Source organism: Papilio polytes, unplaced genomic scaffold (genome assembly GCF_000836215.1).
Source record: "Papilio polytes unplaced genomic scaffold, Ppol_1.0 DF824269.1, whole genome shotgun sequence".
Lineage (NCBI taxonomy): Eukaryota > Metazoa > Arthropoda > Insecta > Lepidoptera > Papilionidae > Papilio > Papilio polytes.
Window position 1 is genome coordinate 4,176,017 of NW_013524935.1, and position 25,281 is coordinate 4,201,297.

Genomic DNA, 25,281 nt, shown 5'->3' on the forward strand with positions numbered 1-25,281 from the left:
ACATGATAATCTTACTTCTTACTAATATTATAAACTAGCTTTCACTAGCGACTCGGTCCCCGTGGAATTAAAAAAAAAACAAAAGTGAGTGGCCTATGTGTTCTTCCAGACTATCCCCTATATGTATACCAAATTTCATCGAAATCCATTCAGCCGTTTAGACTACAAACTCTAACAAACATCCATCCATCTATACATTCTCATTTATAATATTAGTATGAAGTATGATGAGAAATTTTAGATGGATGGATGTTTGTTAGAGTTTGTAGTCTAAACAGCTGAACGGATTTTGATGAAATATGGTATGGATGTAGAGTATAGTCTGGAAGAACACATAGGCTACTCACTTTTGTTTTTTAATTTCACGCAGACGGAGTCGCGGGCGAAAGCTAGTCACTAACAAAGCGACGGATTTCTTGACTTAGGGTGTATATTTCCATTTAAAACGTCCTAGTATTTGGCGATTTGTGTAAAGAAACAAATGAGAGCTTTACGATAAAAATAAGTAAGACCTATTTCCACCTGGCAACTAGCCGCACGCTACTGGCTGTGTCTCGCCAGGTGGAAATAGAACGGTCACCTACATTTCGCAGCTAAGTGAAAGAAGATCTTACCTCTTCCATCAACTGTTTTACTTCTTTTTTGACAGCGGCGATGAGACGCTCCTTCTGCTCCGCGCTAGGGTCCGCGGCCGCGGCGTTAGCGGTTGGCATCTCGTCCGCTTCACTTTCAACTATGAAAATAAAACCATACTTAATATTTGTGTAGCGTAATAAAGTTATTCTTATGACAGTTTACAGATTAATAATTACGATTAATAAAACGTAGTGTTACATTTCAAATATCGTCGTTAACAAAGATGATAAGACAAAAATACTAACGCCCGGTTCACACTTGGCCAATACAGTTGGACAATAGTAGGCAAGGTATGTATTGTATGGACACATTGGCGCCAGTTAGTTCACTTTACACCAGTTGTATGCCAGTTCAATTACAGTAGAACCTCGATAACTCAAACCTGGGTAACATAAAAACCACTATAACTTCAAAAAATAATATGTTCCCTTCCTATCAGAGCCCAAAACCTCTATAACATAGGCCTTTGATAACTTAAGACCTCTATAACTTAGAATATTTTGTGTTTCCCTTGGACTTTAACTTATCGAGGTTCTACTGTATTAAGTTAATAATTTTACATAATTATTAACTTAATAGTGTATAGTCTAATTACACTTTACCTAACCTTAAATAAATTTTCGTTATTTTCTAAGACAGTTGTATAATTACAATAGTATATACATTGTATTCAAACTTTCGATGTAACATTTAATTTTACTCCCATAAAACACATCTAACATATTTCTTCAGAAAGTTAAAATTAATTGCCAAAAAATAAATATAAACTTCAATCTATTTGACAGTTCTTGACATAATTATTATGCAGATGACAGAAAATCACAAAAGTAAAAGTTTTAAGCAGAATTATCACAAAATAAAGATGATTTTTCTCAGATTCGAATAATAGTTCGATTTTATGATAGAAATACACTCAATGTAGTAAACCTCTGCTATACGTATTTAACTTAGACATACTCAGTCGTCCCTTTCATTCTGTGTGAAAAAACAGAGATAACACTATTTTGCACAAAACAGAGGAAACGGTCCTATCAATACACTCAAGTAAGGTTTTCACAGAGAGCGGTTTATTTCCGTCAATCAGGGACGGTTAAGAAAAGTTTTCCATTATGGCACAAGAAAGTAATTCACGTCGCGTACCCCTGAAGAAAGCCGCTAAGTGCTGTTGGAGGGCGCGAGAAACGCTAACTTTTAATGTGCCTTTTTTTTCTTTTCCTTCGCTTGTAGCTGTTGAAGCCAGTTTAAAAAGGCAAAGAAAACTAGATTCGTTGCCTGCGATTTCCACGATGAATTTCAATAATTTCGGGAAAATAAATATTTTGTACAGTGAATTGATAAACGACTTTTATTTTTTACATTTCTACAAAGAAATTTGTGTAAAATTCAAACTTAAATGTTTGTAAATGTGTTCTTAACATCACGTAATAAAATCCAAGCAACACTGAATTGCTAATCTTGAATATACAATAAGGAAATTTCATAGCGTCCCAAATTGAGGCTCCTTCGCTGTAATAAAAGAATTTTATGCTCATCTATACAAATTTATCTTTCTTTCATAACCTATTTTCCCCGAATGTCCTCGCACATATTTCTGTATCCCTAATTGGCACCTTTCGATATTTACTTCCTATCTCCGAGAATTTTATTGGATCATGAAAAATATATGATTTAGAGATAAGTATTGTGACAGTATAAAATTGGAACCAAGATCGTGTCTATATTTTACTCATTATCTCCTCGTCCATATTCTAGCCTCGTAGGGTCGGAATTACGGGTTTTGGTCCAAATAAAATTATTTTCCGTCATCTATTCATCACTCCATCTTGATCATGTTAACTTTTATGCAATACATCTCTTTCTAGGCCTACCTGTCCTACCGTGGCCATCAGAAATCTAAAATCTAACTAGAATAATTTTCTAGAACAATGTACTCATATTATAGTGAAAAAGAAGCAAGTCGTAGCATTTCAAAACTTAGTTATTACCGTGTATTTGTGAAATTAAAAAAACTCTAATGGTTAAAAAACTTACTTTATTTTATCGTAATGCATTTTTATTGCAACATTATAATCAGATCGGATGTACTAAATGTAGAGCGAGGATTGAATATGAATCAGTTCCCAGAATTTTATCTGTTTTTACACGATTAACTTCGCTAACAAAAAAAAACGCTGCCTTTCGTCGACTAACCTATATTCTATTTCTAAGTGTTGAAACAATTTTCTTTATTTTATTAAAAGATTAGTTTTCGCCCGCGACTTAATCCGCGTGGAATTAAAAAAAAACAAAAGTGAGTACCCCATGTGTTCTTCCAGACTATCCTCTACATTTACCGAATTTCATCGAAATCCGTTCAACCGTTTAGGCTACAAACTCTAACAAACATCCATCTATCCATCAATCTAAACTTTCACATTTATGATATTTTGATCAATTTATTAATATTTTTTGTGTTGTTACTTAAAATAAGGTAAGTATATTGTTTGAAATTCAACAATCGTGGGAGCATTTTTTGGAAAAAATGCGTAATTAATATTTAATTGTAGATAGAAATCAAATAATTCATAAATTGACACAACCGTTTCAAGGCCGTGAAAATATTCCCAAACATCATCACATGGCCATTCGCCCACACTTACTGTTATCGCGTTAAAACGGTTTGTACTTGAATTAAATGCCCTACAAAAAGGAACATCACTTTTTATCAGTCTATTAACATAAAAACATCATACACTTAAAAGCTTAGTTTTAAAAAATACAAAAATTAGTTAACAAACACCTATTGCATACATACCTTTATTTTCAGCGGCCATTATTCTTTTGGGGGCGAAAATTGTCGCATCATTGATTTAAAAAACATTACCAATGCACCGATAACATCGTCTCGTGTCGTATAGGGCGCAACTAGTTGTGGGAAACGTGTTTACAATGTCACTGATGGTTGAAAATGGCTTGTTTGTGGGGAAAAATCGATGTGGCGTCGCGCGCAGAGCGCCGTCGGCTACAACTTTGACAGTGATAAGGCGCCTGCCGATCCACAATATACCTACCCTGTGTACAATAGAATAACCAAATTGTAATAAACGTTCTTGGATATAACTAACTTATGCATAGTAAAGCTATTACAGTAGAATGCAGAGTTTCTTCTAGGTTAAAAAGCAAAACGCTGACCTTGAACTTTCTGTATTATAGTGCATTGCAGTTCTTATGAAAATAATGGGCATTTTCTTTAATGTATCTAATACATGTTAATTTAAAACACCTCATTAAAAGTTTTTCGAGTGGTGTTAGGGCGGGGCGGGAAATTAGCCATGTGAAATTACGTAAAACTTTTCTTATTAAACTTTTGATGGACATTTTATTCATTAATCTGGTATTGTTTTGAAGATTAATTAATGTACTTTTAATTAATCATTGAACGGTCCTGAACGGATTTAAATATTTCAAATATAATTACACGATTCTGATAGTTATTATCTGCCTCCAGTATAAGTAAATAAGCTAAAATAAAGGACTGACTTAGGCCCACGACTCCGTCCGCGCGGAATTTAAAAAGAACTTCAAGTGTAGTGTAGCCTACGTGTTCTTCTAGACTATGTTCTGTATTTGTGCCAAATTTCATCGATATCCCTATATCAGTTTAGGCTACAAAGTCCAAACATCCATCCATTCAAACTTAAGTATTAAAAATTAGTAAGATTTCGCCGTTTAACCTTTTTACATAATAAATAATAGTAAACGTGTAATTAGAAACATATTAAATGTGTGTTTGCGTAAATGTAGCTTAGCAGTATGTATTTTTATCCATTTGATTTAATCCTGGTACGGCTTTTCGCTTCTTCTATTTTTTGTCTCCTTCTTAAGAGACTTGTGTTCGATAACATGTTAACAGTCTGTCTTCACTGTTATTATACAACCAACAATATTGACATCATTTACGCTGTAATTGAAAAAAAAAACTGATCTACATCTACTACAAGTATCGATATTTTTAACGTCCCTCAATGTTATTTAATATTTGCATTATTATTACTACTTACATTACGAAATACCAAAATACAACAATTTTGGTTAAAGTAATCTAATAAACAACGTTTTCTCTTTAAATAATTAATTTAGTTATAAAGACATCGATTCTATGTGCCTACGTGCCTATTTAAGCGATTACAATTTTGAGTAGCAGTAACACTGATCCATAAATGTCATTTTGACAAAGAGAATTGTCTCTGTCACTCTGTCATAAATTAATATTTGTTTTGTTTTATATTTGTTGTATAAAAAAACAATTTCACAGGAAAACAATATTTAGTGTCGTTCCGATTTATAATCACTACAATGAAGGAAACAAAAATGAATACTCACCTGTCCGGAGGCAGGTTAAATGTAGCTTTATTGCAAGAAACAATGCGAAAAGAATTATTAAATTTATTACAACTCTGCGAAGGACCCAAAGTAAGATCATTAAAATTTTTTAAACATTTGCTTTATTACTAAAAACCCATAAATAAAAAAATATTTGTCACCACCATCACTAAAGTGTTTCGCTGCACCAAATTTTCGTCAAAGTCGATAATTTGTCGCCACTCTTTTGTCATGTCACCTGTCACACCATCCATAATACAAGGAAGGAGAAAACTATAAAATTAATAAGTAAATCAATTCAGAATACTAAGTTTAGGAACCTTTTACAGACAATCCCTAGAGACCTGTATAGATTACTCAAAATATTATTTTCAATTATTCATTAAAGCATTCTCTTTGATGTAAACAAGCCCCTGTAAGTTGTTGGCTGGCGATGCCTAATGCCAATCTTATTTATGTAATAACTAGCTTTCGCATGCAAGTCCGTCCGCACATATTAAAAAAGACCTCCTCTACATCTGTGCCAAATATCATCAAGATCCCTTCAGCCGTTTAGGCTACAAACTTTAACAAACATCCATCCATCTATTCATCCATCTAAACTTTCGCATTTATAATATTAGTACGATATAAATCTTACAATTTTCCAGGTTACAATATGGGATGAATGGTTAGCAGGTCCAGTTGGTTTGATTGCTCAGTATTTACTACTCAAGGATCATGAAGTAGTTGATATGTTCCCTCTGAGACCTGGCAGTCTGCCGACCATATCTGTGAAGCATATTGTGTTTATAGCTCGACCTAAACTTGCCTTAATGGATTTAGTAGCTGATTATATCCAATCTCTCAGGTAAATAATTTACCACAGGTAAAGGCGCTAATACAAAATCAATATACAAAGCTAAAATTAACTTATTAAAGTTTAAAAAGGAATAAAATTTGTATTTGCTTTGTATTTTTTTTTTATTAGATAGTGGATTTAGTTGTAAAAGTATAATTTGACTTTATTACTTTAGATAAAAAGGCTTTTTACAGACTTTAATTTTCATGAATTTATAGAAAACATTTATGATAATGTAATATATTTTGTTTACAGAACAAAACAAAACTCTCCAGTTGAATTCCACTTATTCTTTGTGCCGAGAAAGAGTGAATTGTGTGAGAAGACATTGAAGGACAGAGCAGTATTCTCTTATTTATCAATACAAGAGTTCAAATGTGACATCTTCCCGTTTGACAATGATGTTATGTCATTGGAATTACAAAATGACTTCAAGTAAGTGGTATCTCGTTGTATAGATGATAATGTACAGGATGGAGTACAATCTGTACATATCTGTGAAGAAAATCAAAGATATGTCAATCATACAGTGGGCCAGTGTGGTTGTGTCTAGTCACCTCTTTGGGTAGTCTCCCAGCCCCGAGACTGGGTTGTATAGTTCGGTTTTTTTTTTTTATAATATAAGGTGTCAAACGAGCAAGCGGCCACCTGCATCCACCGAAATGGAGAGCGACCGCTGCCCATAAATTTGTCTACCCTTCATAGACGGTTAAGAAGACGCACATAATGAGTTGATTTTTTGAAATAGCTAATTTATAGTTCCAGCCAGGACTTTTAGATTCATCTATATAATTATGTTTTGTTTTTTCTTATAGAGAATTCTATCTAGAAGGTGATCCAACTTGTCTTTACAATGCAGCGCAAGCTTTACGTACCATCCAACATTTATATGGTATCATTCCTAGAGTTTTTGGCAAAGGCCCTGCAGCTAAACAGGTTTGTAATTACTTCTTATCTACCAGAGGCTAAATTATAGTTTTCTTCCCCTTCCCATCCTTTACTTGTTAAAGAAAGATGGTAAAGTACTCTGTATTGTTGTAAATGTCCCGTCCTCTGTCCACTTAGAGCAGAAAATACGTTGGAGAACCTTTTAACTTTTTGAAAATGTCTTTTGATTTCTCTTCTTACCCTTTCTTATAAGCAAATGATGGAAATGGGAAGTGGATTATACCAAAGAAGGGATGTATAGAAAAAGGAAACATCCTCTTTCTGTGCATCCCCTCCTCTGCCAATAAGAGATGGCAATGCACCTGCATTTGCAAATGTCTATGGGCAGTGGACGATTTATTATTTCGAAGAATTCAAGATTCTGCTTTCTTGGTCCCACTTTATAATGTGAAAATATCAAGTGGCAATTGTTTGCAACTTTCTGGTATTAAAAAAATATTAATGAAGATAATATGACTTTAGGTATGGGATCTTCTTTGCCGTCTAAACAAAGAGGACCAAGGCTCGCCCCCAAAAGGTTCAACGACCTCCTGCATTGACCAGCTGTTACTTATCGATCGTGCTATCGACTTCACCAGTGTTATGGCCACCCAACTTACTTACGAAGGACTTATAGGTAAGTTATACTCAAGTTAATCCATACTAATATTATAAAGAGAATAGATTTATATTTTTATATGTATTACAAAAACTCAAAAACTACTGTGCCGATTTCAAAGTTCTTTCACCATTAAAAAGCTATGTTATCGTTGAGTAACATAGGTTAGGTTTTTTATTATTTTTTTAAATTCACGCTTGTGAAGTGGCGAGCAACAGCTAGTAGAGTATATGGCACAAAACACTAACAGTGGAAGTGAGAATTGAAATTTAAAATGTCTATAAATCAAGTTCGATACACACAATAACTTTTTTCATTTCTAAGTTCTTTTTTTTCATTTCTTTTTTATATTCATCTATTACTAATATTTTAATGTGAAAGTTTAGATGGATGGATGATGGATGGATGTTAGAATTTGTAGCCTAAACAGCTGAAGGTAGAATGTAGTCTGGAAGAACAAATAGGCTACTCACTTTTGTTTTTTTTTTAATTCCACGCGGTCGGAGTCGCGGGCAAAAGCTAGTTATAGATAAAATCAATCGGGTTATTATTGTATGTACAGACGAGGTGTTCGGTATAAAGAGTTCGACGGCGACGTTCCCCGGCGAGCGGTTCGTGAGCGCGGACGACGCCACGCCCGAGGTCACCGCCCGCGAGAAGAAACGCGTCGTACTCAACTCTAGTGAGGAGTTGTTCGCTGAATTACGCGATTGTAGCTTCACTGTGGTGAGACACTTGCTATACGTGAATTTTATGTTTTGAAACCCTTTAAATAATTCATTTTTTTATTCAAACTGCTACAATTTTAATATAAACGGTGTTTAGTTTCGTTTTTGCAATAGATAAATTGTATTTGTTTTTACTACATGTTCTGATATATATTATTTACTATCTGAGCACAATATCACTAATTATTGCAAGTAGGATTTCACGTTTTTAAAATAATTTCGATTTTAACCCTTGTTTAATACAAGAGTTTTTTTAGATAATTATAAACTATTGACGGTGTTCAGGTTGCGTAGATTTAGAAAAAAAATCTTATTGAAAAAGGGGGATTTTTTTGCAAGGGAAAAAAAATAAATAATTTTATTTTTACTTACACTATAAATGCAATGTTTAGATGGATGGATGTTTATTAAAATTTGTAGCCTAAACTACCGAACTTATCGATGTTATTTCGCATACATGTAGAGAATAGTCTAGGCTACTCACTTTTTTTTTAATTTTACGCAGACGGAGTCGAAAGCTTGTTTCTAAATATTTATTTATGGGTTATATGTAAATAAATTACAGCGAAGTTTATGTTAGGTGGGCGCAGCGCTGTCCCGTAAAGCGCACGTAATTAAAACTCAGCTGGAGGAGCGTCACGGGGAGCGCTCTGTGCAGGAAATCAAGCAGTTTGTAGCGCGCTTGCCGCAGATGCTCGCCAACAAGCAGTCGCTCGCCACGCACACCGCCATCGCTGAATATCTTAAAGAAGTAAGTTTTTTTTAAACGTGGGGCCTATGTTACCATATGGATCCATAATAATCGACTACGGACATCACTAGCAACAGCGTCGCACGGACATCCCTATTGTACATTCATTCTCTTGCACTTCCTCTGTCAATCTGCGCTCAACTATCGTATCTCGCGCTAATCAAGTGATTGTTATACAACCAAAATGTAACATATAACAGTGGTAGAGCCCGCTTTAACATCTTCGCACGAATAGGCCGGCTCGCCCCCAGTAATACCACGACCACACAGAAAACAGGCGTGAAGTGGAAGCAATTCCGCGTTTCGTCTGATGAGTGTGGTGCTGGAGGCCTACTTTTAGTCCCTTTCCCTTTCCACTCTTTTCTTAAGAGGAAGCGATGGGAAGGTAAAGAGGATTTGACGGTGGAGGAGACGCATAGGACAGGGAAATATCTTCTTTATGTGCGTCTCCTCCTCCGCCAATTATGGGTAGGCAACGCAACTGCAATTGCGGATGTCTATGGGCAGCGGTCGCTTTCCATTTTGGTGGATTCAGGTGGCCGCTTGCTTTTATGCCACTTCATATTATAAAAAAAAACACGTAGTAATTAAACAATCATGAAGCTAAGTACAGGCGTTTCATTATGTCCATATAATAAGAGGAATAACAAAACGCCTAATGGTTTGGAATACGGACTACCGATCTTGCGGTCGAGAGTTCGAATTCCGACTTTCGACTGTTGTCGTCAATAATAGACACTACCCTGAGCTTACTAGGAACGGTATGAAATATTACTAAATTAACAATAAAAATGTACTAATATGTTTATTAAAAAAAAATAAGTTACAACGCCAATAGACAAATATTGTACTAATATTAGTAAACAACATTGTACTAATATAAGTAACAAGGATATCCTTGTTCCGAGGTTTTAGTCCTCGTTTTATCGTAAATCATAAATCAATTGAAAGTGTGAAAAATTCATAACAGAGAGACAGATGGATGATATTTCAATTTTTGATAATTTTTAAAACAACCTGTGAACAATAACTTTTGGCAAACGTTACACGTTTGTCAAATCATACTTATATTATAAATTTACTTAGTATAGATATAGATTTGTATGTTAATAACTTGTAAGCTAGAAACGGAGACGTGTTTGTATGTATTTTTTAAATATCTCTAGAACAATCTTTCCAGACGACAGATTCGTTTGAATTCCAAGATACTATCCAATGCGAGGAAGACTTTCTGAACTGCGTTGACAACGAGAAGACGAGCCCTTTTATTGAAGATTTGATCGCTCAAAAAGCTTCATTAACTAAGGTAAATAAAACAAGTCAAACACAAACTATTTTCTCTTTAATAAACATATCACATTGTATATATTCGACATTTAAAATATATAGACGGTTAAATTGGGGAGGGGGGGGGGCAATGAAGGTAGTAAATGTAATTTTTTAATCAAAAATAGTCTTATTAATATATCAATTTTTTTAATTATTATTTAAGGCAGCAATGGTTATAAATGGGACAGGACAAACAAATAAAAAGTATCATTGATTTGCCCTCGAATGGCATACACAAATTATGTTACGCACAATGTTTTATTATATTCTTTTATTTAGTTACTAGCTGTTCCTGTGCGGCTTCATCCGCATAAAATTATGAAAATTTTAATTTATTCTTCACATGTGTCAAAATATCAATAGCAAATGTCAAAGTTTTTGTCATTACAAACCTTAGCGATCTTGATTTCTTGATGTTGGCAACAACTTATGGTCTCTTTACCTCATTAGGGTTTTTATGCAAAATATTTACCCCTAAGTTTAACGGCGTAAAAATATATAGCCTAAAGCGTGACGTACGTGTAGGGCTTTTTATTAAAAAAAGAATTATTCAAAAATATGCTGTGATTGCTAACATATTAGGCAACAAAGAAGTGTGTTTACACTTTATTATAATAGTATAGATTTACATTTTTTTCCCTACTTAGTTATGTTTGTTTTTCTCTTATTATTTCTGATTGTGTTGTGTTGCTAAGGATTAAATGTTTTTTTTATTTAAAAAAAATAGATATCTCATATTTTTACAACACACAACTCTAGTTTTAGGTGTTTTTAGTAAGATTGTTGTTTTAGGTTAGTTTATTGCTCCAGGATGCGTTTCCTAGCCATGTTTTTTAGGTGTTACGTCTGATGTGCCTGCAATGCGCGACGGGGTCGGGGCTGCGCAGCAAGGTGCTGGAGCACTACAAGCGCGAGGTGGTGCAGGTGTACGGCGCGCGCGGCTGGCTGGCGCTCTGCAGCCTGGAGCAGTGCGGCCTGCTGCGGCTGCAGACCGGCACCCGCAACTACGCGGTGCTTAGGAAGGTAACTTCTAACTTAACTTATCTCTTGGTGTACTTGGTAAACTAGCTGTTAGACTTCGAACGCTTAGAATTAAATAAAAACTTTTATTGATTTTAACGTTTTAACAACTTTTCTAATGGTAAAAGAATTTTTAAAATTACCCCAGTAGTTTTTGAGTTTTTTTCAATACATACAAAAGTCTTTCCTCTTTATATTAGTACAGATATGAAATTGGCGGCATTTTATGGCTATTTATTCTATTTTTTAATAATCTTACTAATGTAAACTAGCTCTCGCCTGCGACTCCGTCTGCGCTGAATTAAAAAAACAAAATAAAAGTAGCCTATGTTATCTTTCAGGTTATCCTCTACATTAGTGCCAAATTTCATATAGGTTGTTTCAGCAGTTTAGGCTTCAAACTCTAACAAATATCCATCCATCTAAACTTTTACATCTTACTAAATTTACTTATAAGTGTAACCTGTGAACGCTAGTTATGACTAATTTAAAAAATACTGGGCAAATTGGATTCTCTAAAAAGTATTAATATTTTTCAGGCGTTACATCTAACATTGAACGAATCTGAAATGGACGCGAGCGAGAAGGGTTACTTGTCAAGCAAATATATACCTTTGGCTGTTAGACTTAGTGAACAAATTACCAAACACAAATCATGGACAGGTGAGTAAAATTATAAGTAAAAAAACATAGGTACATAAGACTGAGTTTTATATCACATTTTTATACTTATATCAATCTATACTTATATTATAAAGAAGCAATAATTGTATTTTTGTATGTATTGAAATAACTCAAAAACTACTGGGCAGATTCAAAAATTCTTTCACTATTAAAAAGCTATATTGTCACTGAGTCACGTAGGCTATGCTTTTGTATCTATACTAATATTACAAAGAGAAAAGATTTGTATGTATTAAAATAACTCAAAAACTACTGGGCAGATTTCGAAAATTCTGTCACCACTAAAAATCTACGTTATAAGTCACATAGACTATGTTTTTATTATTTTTAATTTCACGCGGAAAATCGCGAGCAACAGCTAGTAATATTTAAATACGTATTTAGGGGCGTATATACATATGATACGAATTATCAACCTCTTATCAATATGAGTAATGTTTATTATACAAAAATAATATTATTATCACAAAACATTTACAAGCTTTTGCTTGTTATTGCATTGTTGCTATGTTTTTACATAGCTCGTTATTTAGTTACTAACTGTTGCTTGCGATTTCGTTCCCGTGAAATTAAAAAATAATAAAAGATATAGCCTTTGTTACTCTCAGATAATGGTAAAGGAATTTTTGAAATCGGCCCAGTATTTTTTAAGTTATTTCAATACATACAAAAATACAAATCTTTCATCTTTATAATATTAAGTACACATTACGTCACATGTCACGATATTCTATTTTTACCGCATCCCGTTGATATACTGAATGCAAATGTATCATTTAAAACTCATCTATAATTACACTAAGTAATTGATTTGACCCCGTTCTATACTAATATTATAAAGAGGATAGATTTGTATTTTTGATTTTTATTATTTCAAAAATTCATTCACCTTTAAAAAGTTATGTTATAGCTATACAAAGGTTATATTTTTACTATTTCCATGCGGACAGTCGAGAACAACAGTTAGTACAAAATATACGTCAATAGTAGTATACTCTGCTTATCCCTTTCAGTGGACGCGGGTGTTAATATATATTAATTGTATTATACTGAATTCTAAGAATAGCATAAATCAATAACATATTCGCGGTCGTACGCCCTTCGGATATAATTAACCTCGAACTATATAAAGCATTGTGGTGAGTACAGTCAGCTGCATTAATGTATTCATTAACATACTAGATTCGTCGTTTTCAAAAATATGTATACGTTTCGTTCGTAAGCTTCCGACAATGAATACATGCAATTAACGAATTTATATTTTTAAAATCGAATATAAGTTTCTAGTTTTATACATTTATGTAGCTGACTGTACAATACTGTACTGTACTGTATTCAATGAAAGTGAAACAAGGAATCCATACAAGTAGGAATTTTACACGTTTACTAGATGACCAGAATATTTTACACATTTGAGACATTTGGGTTAAATTCTAAATATTTCATTCTACTCAGATTTCTTGTATAATATTTTAGTATCAGAAAAAAAACAATGAAATGACACTAAAACGTCCACTATTTTAACTATTAGGGTTATATTAACCCATTGTTTTATTTCTCGAATGTTTCTTCCTAATATTTTTTAATGTTTCTTCGTAATATTTTTTGCAAAATCTCACGTACCTACCGATAACTGCACAGAAACATATTTAAAAAACCTCTTTTTTAGGTATAGCAGATGTATTAACATTACTACCAGGCAATACAGTTGACGAACTCCAAACATTACAGCCGCGAATGGCTCGCAGGAACTCCATCTCTAGTGAAAATTCCTCAACCTCGGAGAATCCTAGGGTCATACTTGTATTCTTTATTGGTGGTTGTACATACAATGAGATATCTGCATTGAGGAATATAAGTCAACAGGAAGAATCTAACGTTGAATATGTTGTGTTGACAACTAAATTAATCAATGGAAACACTTTCATTGAATCTCTTATAGAAAACGAATAAGATACAAAAGTAGTTTGTATAAGTGTGTTATAATTACCTAATCAAGTCATATATTGTTTCTAAATATTAATAAATGATGTTCTCTATTTCGTTCCAATATTTATAAAATAACCTATCAAATAAAAACCACAAGGAATTATTTCCTTGTATTGTAAAGAATAAAAAGATGTTCCCTTGTTAAATAAATGTATATTAATAATTTTTTTAATGTTAAAAATACACCTGATTTTCGAAATTAATTATTCACTGTATAAAAGTATTGGTAGTAGTGGAGATTTAGTAGTGCTTGTATAACAATTTTTATTAAACTAATTTAAGACTTGTATATGCTTTACTGTACGATAAACCAGGCTAAGTTATTAATAAAATATTATAATAAATAAAGAAATTATACAAAATGTAATATTGTATTATTTGTCTTCTTTCCCACATTTTCGTTTTAATAAAATATCAATGAAATGCTAAAATTGTAGCGGTTCAAAATTTACGTGTTATTCTACAAATAAAAAACTGCTTACAACATGTTAGACTTTAATATTTTTCTTTTATTGCCAAAATATTCACAGTTAGAATAATGAAAATATTGCTTTTTAAGAAAAATAGATATGAAGTTATGATCTCAATCTTTTTTATTTAAATTACATAGTAGCCAATACAATTTATTGCTTTTTATGTTTTGCAGTCTTGCATAATAAAACTATTATAAATAAAAAATGTAATATAATTTAATTATTTGAAGGCATGTCCATATTATGATCATCTGTCCCATTGTTGACCTACATGGCACTGTCTACTTGAATTATACATCTTATTATAAAAATAAATACAATTTTAAAACCACGAAACTTCGGTTTATTAAAATTTCATATTAATTAACTTCCGTATAATATAATTTTTCAATTTGATCGGTTTTTAAATAAACTTACAAAAAATTTGCATGCTTACTATCTATATATTACATTTATTTAAAGCTTTAGCATAATAAAAAATAACTTCCATTCACATCACTGTGAAAACTTTAACATGGCTATTCTCATAAATATTCATTACTGGTATACTTCGTGATGTTGGATTTCTTTGGGGGTGCGACATTTACACCAAACTTCTTTCCTAATGTGACTAATTTCTCATTATCATAACCAACATCTTCCTTATAACATCGCAACATTAACGGCAACACTGTATCTAAGATGAATTTGTAATTCTTTTGAGAATAACTTGAATCGTTACCTATAGATAGCATAAGTCTACTGTTAAACACTGCGTGTATGCACTCATCTACCACATTCATCATATCTTTCGTTACCAGTTGTAGGCCAACCTTTTGCACTGTTAACACAGATTGTGCAAACCATAAAGTACTACTAGATAAATCTACCCAAGTCTCATTAATTATATACTTAGCTAAAATAAGGCCCAAATTCTCCATCTGTGCTAAGAATTTATTAACATTCGCTTTTGTGTGCAAATTTACCGGAGTCCATTTATCGTCGGACACTTTAGTTTTCATTGAATCAACAACTTTTTCTTTATATTCTCTTAAAGCTTTGATAATCGGGTTTCTTAAGCAACTATTCATTTGAAACCTTAGATCTAGACCAAACTCACAAAACAGTGTGCACTGAACTCTCAAGCTTTGTACACTTTCCAAAACAGACTCCAAAGCACATTGCGGTGTGAACACTTGTTTTATAATTTGACTCATTAAAATCCTTAATTGCAGACTAGCCCAAACTATGAAAGCACTTATTTTATTCTTAGGGAATAATGTTATAAATTCTGTTAAGGCATCACTCAGTGAACAAAAAAACACCTCACCAACTTGGTTAACATAACTGTTTATAGAGCCTTCCAGTTGCACCGCTTTAATATGAGCTTTTACAGTATGACTACATATATCTAGAAATAGCTCACATGCTTGACTGGTCATGTTAAACTTATTGAGTATTAGTACTGGATATCTGGAGGACCTTAGACCTCCACGTGGACTCCAGTTGTGACTTACATCAAGTTCTTTCAAGAGAATCTCTGTTAACACTTTCTGTTTTTGTTCAATTTTCTTCAAAATATCAGCTCTCTGTGGGTGGCTTTTATATTCCTCATTGTTCAGCGTTTTTTGAGCTGATACCATCAACTCATATGTCTTTTGGAAATGTCTTTCGACTATCAAAACATCCAATTCTTCTGTGACATCTACTAGCCAATCAGGTAATGGTGCTATCTGAGGCGATTGTACCTCATCAACAGAAAGGCTTGGAGAATCTAGAGACTCAGATTTAGGTTTCTCAAGACTTTCCTTCTTCTTTTGTTTAGAATTCTCCTTTTCAATATACATTTTTTTTGCTAATTCAAATTTATCCAACCAATCTTTTTTAATTGATAAACTATTGCACTGGAAAACTCTTGTATCAGGAAAGGCTAAGACCTTAAATGCCTGCTTAACAGTTCCTAAATCTCTTACATTTACTACAGCTAAAGTGCTGATAGGGTAACTGATTTGATATTTATATCGCATTGGCCCTCTGCGATTTGAAATCCATGAGGTTAGCATAAGACTGTCACTAAATAAATATACATGCATTCTTTGTAAGGCCGTGTTCTCCTCTGCATCTATTTCTAATAAATCGCCTTCATGAAGTAAAGTTCTATCTGGGGTGTCTAAAAGGTTCATACAACCTTCAACCTTCTCTGTGATTAGGTTAAGCTTATTTTTACGCTGCTCTTCAGCTCTCTCAGCCTCTAGGTCATGGTTGTCGAGTGATTCACGAGAAATTGTGTTATCGTTACCTAAAATTGACGCCTGTGATAACGTAGTAAGAACAGATCGTTGCTCACTGAGTAGGTGAGAAAGTTTATACATTTCAGCCTCAAGGTGGGATATCTCCGTGGCTGTCTCGATAAACTGCATATAGTTCTCGTAGACATTCTTCTTAAGGGCACTGGCAGTCTCTTCGGATAATGTTTGAATTTTCTCCTTTTGCTGGCTCAACTCCTCCCCTCCGACACACGACTTCGTTAGCTCCTTCACGTAGCGCTCGGGTACAAATTCTGGCACAGCAAACTTTTCCATGTTTATATCGGACATCGTTTCGCATCAATATTTGTTATTTCGTTTGATAACAATTTCTAAAAAATACTGTGTCGCTCATCATTCGGTAATCGAACGACAGGACGTATCAATCAACTTCTATAAATGTCAAACTCAGAGTACGTTCCGTTCCATCCGTTTCATTATATTAGTTTCCAAGATTCAATGGTTTTTGAAGTTATTTAATTTTTTTCTTGACAAAAAATTACTTAGAATGTTTTTAAAACCCTCGAAATTGTATAAGTAAATTATAATATGTGTTCACTCATTTAATACTTTTATTTTCCCGACCGATTTATTAAGTACAGTTGCGGAAATCCCTGGTGTTTCACTTGCAACCTGATTGCCTTAATTCTTGCAGCCAGATAAACTTTACATGATCTGTTATATGAAAAAGAACGAATTTTAAGTAGTTCATAATCAATTCGGCGCGTAGAAAGCTGTCCCGTTGAATCTAGAGATAGTGGTGACTTTGCAATGCTATTTATATAATTTATGTTTTAAATATATAAACATTTATATGATCAATTAATACTAGGCTTAGATGTTTGCTCTATCGTTACCATTTGTTTTCAAGAAAAAAAGTAAAAACAGAAAGAAACTTGTAAATAAAGGAAATGTTATGTTTGTATAACTAATCTGTTTAAATATTAAATATACACAGGCAAGTTTTTTCAAAAATAAAACAAGTCAGAGATGCAAATGTTATAAATTTATTCGTTCATAAGTTATTTTTGTGTTTATGGCAGTGTACACTTTACGCCTTCTTTTCGGTTTCCACCTTTTTGGTTTCTAGTTTGGCGCTAGGTTTAGGGGAGGCTTCCACTACCACTTCAGTCGCGGTGACGGTCGGCGCTTCGGGCTCAGTGAAGTTGCCGTTGCGTTTGTATCTGTAGTAACGAGTTGAGGCCGCCACCGAGTTTGACTCGTAGCAGTTGACGAGAGCGTCACCACGATGACCTAAAGAAAAAAGTTACTTTATAAAATCAGAGTGTTCTCTTGTAAAACTATGTAAGAATAGAAATTAAGAGCGGCGCACACCTTTGACCAAACTAACGCACAACAGTTGAAAGACTGTCTATTGTTTTGCAGCCTCAACTTTTTAGTTGCACAATTAAAATTCGAGTAGTATGTTCCTATAAGCTCATAGGAATCAAAGCAAAACTAAACAGTTGTGCATGGTTTAGTCACAGGTGTACGCGCACCCTAAATAAGATCAAAGGTCAGCTTTTAATTCAATATTGTACCACATATTGAGAACTTTTGTTTGATAATGGTTTACACAAGTCTAAAATTAATAAGGGAAAAAGTGTATTGTGTAAAATATACATTTCTAATTACCATTAGGGCAGGTGCAGACGGCGATGTGTCGCCGGCCGACGCAGACGGCGCCGGAGCCGCACTGCGTGTTGCCGAGACAGGGGTCCACGCACTGGTAGCCCACGCACGCTAAGTGCTCCGCGCACTGAGAGTCTAGCTCACATTCACCCTGAGTAACACGAATTTATTAAAACAGATGTAGCCTTCAGGAATAGTCAAAATTATTTATCTATAGCTGCAATCAAAGTCAGAAAATGTTCACCGTTAAATTGCTGGGAAATAACTAAAAAAAATCATAAGAAGCCAATCTGTCCACCAGAAGTGTAGTCGGAAATACAAGTACAATACAATACAATAGGGCAATTCTATATTTTTGTAGACTAAAGCAAAATATTATAGATTTCTTTATACTATAAGAAAAAAATATTTAATTCGCCAAGAAATGAAACTACCGCTGCTAATAGACATCTGCATTTGCAGATGCATACAGCCAACAGAGAAGAGATAACGACAAAAAGAGGATATTTCCCCTTCCCCCACATCCCATCCCCCGTTTATATTTGATAAATGACTAGCTTTCGCCTGCGACTAAGTCCGCATGAAATTTAAAAAAAAAACATAGTAAAAAAAACATTGCTACTCATAGATAAATTACCTTTCTAAAGGTGAAAGAATTTTAAAAATTGGCCCAGTAGTTTTTGATTCTATTTATTACAATCAAACAACGTTTTCCTCTTTATAATATAGTAGAACCGCGATAACTAAAACCTTGGTAACAAACACCTCTATAACTTCAAAAATAATATGTTCCCTTCCTATCAGAGCCCAAAACCTCTATAACACAGACCTTTGATAACTTAAAACTTCTAGAACTTAAAATAGTTTGTGTTTCACTTGGACTTTAACTTAAAGATATTCAAAGTTACCCGTTCGCAGGAGACTAGAGCGTTCCCGATGTAGCCGGTGGGGCAGGTGCAGACTGGCCGCTCCGCGCCCGTGCGGTCGTGGCCCGGAGTGCACTTCGCGTTGGCACCGCAAGGGTTAGGCTCGCAGAGGTCACCTTAACAATATTTTATAACTTAAACCATCAAGAAAAACGAAGAATATTACTGCAAGAATGTGAAAAAGTTTTAGCATCACGACAAAGGAAAGAAAAAGCATCAAGGTTTTGTTTCTCTCTTGCATCCCAGCATTTTAACCGACTTCAAAAACGAGCTGATTCTCAATATGCTTAAATTTACGTGATTCTCTTTTAATTTGATGAGGATTTGTTACTCTTCTGTCTTATTTTATCAAAATTAAAAACTACGCAGTAACTTTAAGGTCATCTAAACAGGATACCAAAAATTCATATTGTAATAAGGACAATTTTCATATTAACTCTTCAATACTATCACCAGTTCCCTTACGTGCTTCAAAAGGTCTACAGAAGGTGAAGGGATCCCCTGTCATGTTCCTGGGGCAGGAGCAGACGGGTGTCAGTCCGCGCAGGTTGCAGTCGGCGTTGACGCCGCACGCGTTGGTGCAGGGGTTGACGCACGCGTTGTACACGCACGCCGGCTTGTAGCTCGGGCATTGGCTGTCAGACTCGCACTCCGCCGTACAGATGCGGTAGGGATCCCCGAAGTAACCCTGTTCGTTAATACAGGAAAGGATAGTAAGAACAGTGATACAAAACCCAAAACGAAGTGCTGTCCCTCCTAATTTTTCTTACTAATATTATAAATGCGAAAGTTTAGATGGATGGAGGTTATAGTTTGTAGCCTAAACAGGTAAACGAATCTCCATGAAATTTGGCGTAGATGTAACCAACCGACCAGACTATTCTCAGTCAGGAAGAATAGATAGTCTACTTACTTTTTTTTCGTTCCACGCGGATGAAGTTACGGGTGAAAGCTAGTGATAAATAAACTGAGAAACTAAGGTATATTTTTTCTGTTCAATATTACATCGCTTAATGTAGTTGAAAGTGCTAGAATTTTAACACTTCACTCTACACTTGAATTTGACGTCATACGTACATAGGACTACGTAAGGAAGAAGTATCTAGAAAAGTGTTCTAAGACAACATAAAATAGGATGCCGTAAGTTCTGTCTGTCTGTATACTAACTCGTGGACACTTGCAGACGGCGCGGTGCGCGGCGACAGTCTCACAGTCTGCATTGACTCCGCAGTCGCTGCAGGGGCTGGTGCATTTGAAGTCGCGGCAGGATTGCTGCACTCCGCAGTCACTGTCAGACTCACACTCATGTCTGCAGCCGGACAATGGACTGCCCTGCATCACGGACATCAATACATGGTTAGTGGAATTATACAATTTCTGGAGACCCTGCGTAGTTGGAGGACTCCTCTCCTAGGGGAATATTGTCCTTGATCACCAACTACTCCCCCTTATAATTAGCTATGGGCTACCCCCTTGACCATTGGCTAGCCCCGTTGACTATCGGCTAACCGTCCCTTTCCCAAGCCTTGATCATCATCTGGCTCCCGTTGACTATCTTTTAGCTGCCCTCATCCCAACCCTTGATCAATAACTGAAAACACCCTTGAATAGTTGAATTTAGAGTTCATCCATAACAACAACAACATATCAAGATTTAAAGTGACAACAATCGTTTGAAAGAATGCTTACTCTGTATCCCGGTAGACAGGTACAAATTGCCTGGTTGTTGGCCACGTGACATTTAGTGTTGATACCGCATGGAGACGGATGGCATGCTTCCTCTGGAAAAATTGAAAATTACACTCGAAAATTCAAAAAAATACAATAACCATATTTTGTATAATACCATAGCAATACAACGACTATGATCCACTGTTAACTATACCAAAATCCTGTTAAATTAATAATTATAAGGGACTAGTCTCAATGACTCACCCGGGTCAGCAACCCTACAGGCTGTGAATGGGTTACCAGTGTACCCAGCGGGGCAGGAGCACACGGGCACGTGTTGACGTACCTAAGATAATAATAACTGTAAGAGAACATCAAACAAAAACGGTTGATCGGAATCGCCAAAGGGTTTTAAAATATATGCTTAAACAAAGGATACTTGTTAAGGACTTTACGTCAACTCACATCACTTAATAGACAATCGAACTATGTGTATAGCAGGCTTTAGGAAATTGTACAGTCGCGGAAATACACGGTGTTCCACTTTCAGAAATATTGCCTTCTTTCTTAGAACAAGACAAACTTCACCTCTTCTTAAAAGCAACCAATTTGATAGCAATAAGTTGCTCAAGCGCCAATACAATAAAAAAAGCAATTACCATGTACGACTATATGACTTTTTTCGTACACAATTAAAAGCTGTCTCTAATTGGTTATTACGGAACACCACCAGACTTCCTGACTGTACTTAGTTAGAACTTACGTCACAATTAGCGTTAACTCCGCATGCGCCCTCACACGGATTCACGCAGTGTTGGTTTACACAGGATTGGTGGCCGCGACACTCGTCGTTGCCTAAAACATTTATACAGAAAGACTTCAACGATATACTGAGACAAATTTCTATAATTTTAGTCAAAGTTGTAGCGAACTTTTTTTACTGAGGAAATCTTTTCTGCACAATTCTTTGTTATGACAAATCAATATTTTCTAAAGTAATCTTGTTCATTCATAATAGTACAAACAAGATTGTGACAATGATGAATTGTAATGCGGAAGCTTGACAAAACCTACGCGCTAATTTTATTCATCCTTATTACAAGGACTTAGGAATAACAGATCAATATGTACTTTGTATAACAATTAAAGGATATCAAATCACGCCATTTAAAAGTTAAATAATACATTTTTACTTAGTAATTAGTTCTTATTCACATAGTATTTAACACAACAACTAACTACCCATTATAAGGAAGAAATAAAAGTCTCCACCCCGTAAGAAATAGTATTAACTCCAAATTAAGGTACTGCCTGCTCTAAAAACCACATAGGAAAGGTATTGCGTACTCTAAAAACTCCAAAGTAATAGTATTGCCTACTCTAACATCCAGTGATATCGTCTCTTCTTTTATCAATAGGGCAACTGCAATAAAAGTCATAGCATAGTGTAAACAGCCAGTACTTACTGACACATTCTATCTTGATACACTGTGACAGAGGATCTCCGGAGTGTCCAGCGAGGCAGGCGCACACGGGCCGCACGCTGCCGTGAGTACAGTGGGCACCAACACCGCATGTATGCGGCCCGCATTTCACCACCTCGTCGGATATCGAACGTCCGTGCTCGTACAGATTACGACCATAGTAGCCCCGAGGCGAGTAGTAGTTATAATACCTTTGAGCTGTTGGAAAATAACAGCTAAGTCCCTTCATCGTTCATAAAAAAAAGTAACAGGGCAAAATTAATGAAAATTAATTAAGCCTAATGGTTTGGGGTACGGACTACGAGGATTCGAATTCCACCATTCGATTATTGTGAAATATTAGTGAATTTACAAAAACTTACTTACTTACTAATGAGTTTATTTTAAAAAAATAAAAATTAATTAATAAAAATATTGTCTAATATGTACTTCTATAAATATCATCAATCAAAGCTCCAGGTAGTGATTAACACAACCTACATGTCGACAATAAATGAGGCCTTGACAAGAACCTTATAAAGTATTGGCCAAGTCCCGCCCACGCGGGACCCTTGTGACCGCCATTTGAAATTCATTATCAAGGTTACCGACACACATTAAGTAGTCACTAAGAGTCCCTTAGTGCAGATTTGCACGCAGAGTGAAAACATTAAACTTTACGTTTCGCGTAAATAAATGTTTTTTAACATACCCTCGACTTGGGGCTGGAAGAATGCAAAAAGCACCAAAGGTGCTAAATAGAGCAACTTGCTCTCCATCTGCAATTAAATAATTATTATTAATAAAACAAATATAATAAATAAATATTTATCTTTTAATTGGTTATAACTGTTATTGTTTAATTGTTAATCTGTTATTTTTCAATAGATTATTTCAATTCAATTCAAAGTGAAGTCCTAAGGTGGAACAGAAAAACAAAAATTTGTCGACCCTAACCAGTATTAAGTACGTTAAGTGTGTACATACACACGGACAGCCGTGCGTCACTTGTGAATGACCGACATGACGTAATGCTTTACGCGGGCTTTTGTTAAATGCTAATGGGTCAATGTTAATTTTACTTAACAAACAATACAATTTTTTTTTCATATTTCTTATTTCAAAAGATACAATATTTCGTTCAAAATGATAATTATAAATGATTATCACTAAGCAGATTTTTCATTAGTAAAAAATAACCAAACTAAATGACATTTAACCGTCCGAATTGTAATATAACGGCCATAAATTCAAATCCTAGTCCATTTAAAATATTACTTCTAAGGAATTATTCTTCTATACAACGTGTATCTACAAAAATTAACCAAATAGTTAAATAAATATTTAGAAACACGTCATTTAAAATCAATTAAAAACATTAAATCATAAAATTTGTATACATTATTACACGGAGGTTTGTAAATCTATGCACGAAACTTACTAAATTATTATAGCTAAAGCAACAAAAAGTAGTATTTTAACAAACGTCACTTTTCGCGCCACTTTTGCTTTCACAGTTTTTTTTTAAATAAAAGAGCACAAGGAACTTACATCTGTTCGTTATCGTGAATCGATGATTAAAACATGCTCGCCGCAAACAACGAGCATCCTTATACTTACTCTTAGCGCCTACGCTTGCTCTGCGCATAAATCTTATTTGTTGAAATAAACATCTCAGGCTTTAGTATGCACCTGTTATCTTTTGATAAGGAAAATTGACTATATTCTAAAAATAAAACGGAAACGAACTTCTTAAAATCAGAACTAAAAATTCGTTTTTTTTTGTTTCATAACTTATAAGAAGGACGTTAGTTATGAATGTGGAGTACACCGGTAGAGGTAGACCTAGAAAAAGATGGATTGATTGCGTGAAAGGAGACACGATCAAGAAGGGAGTGATGACTGAGATGACGGATGATAGAGTTATTTGAAGAACGAGAGAGAGAGAGAGAGAAGGGAGTAGGCTCCCGAAAGGTCGGCGCACCGGGTTTTGCCTTACCTCATCCTAATAAGGTAAGGGAGATTATGATGTTTTATAACTACATTTCAAATTCAAAGAAAGCTTAACTACAGGGAAAAAATAAGTACCTATTACTAATAAGTAGCTAAAAGGCATCTTCTCCTTATAACTAATGTCGTGAACTAGCACAAGTCTAGAGCTTAGTTGGTATGGTTAAATGTAAAATTAGTAAATTATCAAAAATCTACTAATGTTTTTCATTCATCTAACTAGGCTAACTAGACAGTATATAGTCTGTAGCGCCTTAGATTTAAACATTTTTACTAGAGGTTTTATGAAAATATTAGGTATAGGATATAAAAAAATAAATTAAAGGTCTTAAGATTTTTATTAATAATCGACTTAATTTGTCCTCCTGCTATATTAGGCGGGCATGGTTCGTAAACTTCATGATTAAACAGAAATGATGTCATTTCGCCTTTCCGTTTTGCAAATGTTATATTTATCCGGATTGCTGAATTTAAGCTAAATAGTTATATTCAAGGAAATATAATTTTAAACTCTGATGATGATGAGAAATTATTTCAGCTAATAATTCGTTTACAGAGCGATAAAGCGAAAGAGGCAAAGGGTTGATTTTCGTTCGTAAATTAATCACACTTATTAATACTTGTGCGAAATCGTTTTGTTTCAAAGAATCGATGACAAATGTTTGTTGGATGTTTCCCGTTGGACCGATCGAACATTGGTTTATTCCTATTGGGTCAATCGAACCCTATTGGTTTAATCGATGAATCGATGTGAAAGATAAATATTTTTGTACATGATCTCGGTAGTGGAAACCCACCGTAAATGAACTGTATCAATGATTGTTCATTTGTTTAGTGACGTCAGACTGTGTGTACAAAGACAAACCAAAGCTAAGGTTAAATTTGTTTAGCACATTTTTCTGTTTGAACGCAGTTTTTAGTGAAAATTAAATCAG

The 25,281-nt window shown here is 34.5% G+C and overlaps 4 protein-coding genes across 8 annotated transcripts in view; 1 reads left to right on the plus strand and 3 right to left on the minus strand.

Annotated features, from left to right (window-relative positions):
• Positions 1-3,674, minus strand: part of LOC106108656 (small G protein signaling modulator 2-like) — a 47,894-nt gene extending 44,220 nt beyond the window's left edge. For 2 of the 4 annotated variants that reach the window (XM_013289915.1, XM_013289923.1), the window contains exons 1-2: positions 3,431-3,674; positions 615-733 (exon numbers count right to left, since the gene is read on the minus strand). In XM_013289915.1, the coding sequence (XP_013145369.1) occupies positions 615-733; positions 3,431-3,449 (138 nt within the window). In that variant the 5' untranslated portion in view covers positions 3,450-3,674. Of the gene's footprint in view, positions 1-614; positions 734-1,238; positions 1,392-3,430 lie in introns of those variants that run through there. The other 2 variants (XM_013289922.1, XM_013289924.1) reach the window with 2 other exon arrangements.
• Positions 3,675-4,863: 1,189 nt separating this feature from the next.
• Positions 4,864-14,244, plus strand: LOC106109772 (vacuolar protein sorting-associated protein 33A). The gene is made up of 11 exons (XM_013291382.1): positions 4,864-5,088; positions 5,649-5,848; positions 6,095-6,274; positions 6,655-6,775; positions 7,250-7,403; positions 7,948-8,111; positions 8,694-8,864; positions 10,045-10,170; positions 11,031-11,216; positions 11,753-11,876; positions 13,567-14,244. Exons 1-11 carry the CDS (start codon positions 4,972-4,974, stop codon positions 13,848-13,850), a joined length of 1,827 nt encoding a protein of 608 aa, XP_013146836.1. The 5' UTR covers positions 4,864-4,971; the 3' UTR covers positions 13,851-14,244.
• Positions 14,245-14,511: 267 nt separating this feature from the next.
• Positions 14,512-17,030, minus strand: LOC106106260 (exocyst complex component 8). The gene has a single exon (XM_013286814.1). It carries the CDS (start codon positions 16,933-16,935, stop codon positions 14,884-14,886), a length of 2,052 nt encoding a protein of 683 aa, XP_013142268.1. The 5' UTR covers positions 16,936-17,030; the 3' UTR covers positions 14,512-14,883.
• Positions 17,031-17,631: 601 nt separating this feature from the next.
• Positions 17,632-23,978, minus strand: LOC106110063 (sushi, nidogen and EGF-like domain-containing protein 1). 2 transcript variants are annotated; one of them, XM_013291752.1, is made up of 11 exons: positions 23,888-23,978; positions 23,049-23,115; positions 22,340-22,555; positions 21,637-21,728; positions 21,138-21,219; positions 20,892-20,983; positions 20,370-20,534; positions 19,668-19,890; positions 19,185-19,318; positions 18,280-18,427; positions 17,632-17,898 (listed from the first exon to the last, which is right to left on the minus strand). In XM_013291752.1, exons 2-11 carry the CDS (start codon positions 23,113-23,115, stop codon positions 17,696-17,698), a joined length of 1,422 nt encoding a protein of 473 aa, XP_013147206.1. In that variant the 5' UTR covers positions 23,888-23,978; the 3' UTR covers positions 17,632-17,695. The 2 variants fall into 2 exon arrangements, with proteins under 2 accessions (XP_013147206.1, XP_013147214.1); XM_013291760.1 differs by lacking the exon at positions 23,888-23,978 and adding an exon at positions 23,778-23,841.
• Positions 23,979-25,281: the final 1,303 nt, after the last annotated feature.

Coding starts and splice junctions, on each gene's coding strand:
- LOC106109772 (XM_013291382.1), top strand. CDS start 4,972: ATGAAGGAAACAAAAATGAATACTCACCTGTCCGGAGGCAGGTTAAAT. Junction 7,404..7,947: donor TACTTACGAAGGACTTATAG/GTAAGTTATACT, acceptor TTGTATGTACAG/ACGAGGTGTTCGGTATAAAG. Junction 11,877..13,566: donor CAAACACAAATCATGGACAG/GTGAGTAAAATT, acceptor CCTCTTTTTTAG/GTATAGCAGATGTATTAACA.
- LOC106106260 (XM_013286814.1), bottom strand. CDS start 16,935: ATGTCCGATATAAACATGGAAAAGTTTGCTGTGCCAGAATTTGTACCC.
- LOC106110063 (XM_013291752.1), bottom strand. CDS start 23,115: ATGGAGAGCAAGTTGCTCTATTTAGCACCTTTGGTGCTTTTTGCATTC. Junction 19,319..19,667: donor CTGTAGACCTTTTGAAGCAC/GTAAGGGAACTG, acceptor AATATTGTTAAG/GTGACCTCTGCGAGCCTAAC. Junction 17,899..18,279: donor CGTCTGCACCTGCCCTAATG/GTAATTAGAAAT, acceptor TTTTTTCTTTAG/GTCATCGTGGTGACGCTCTC.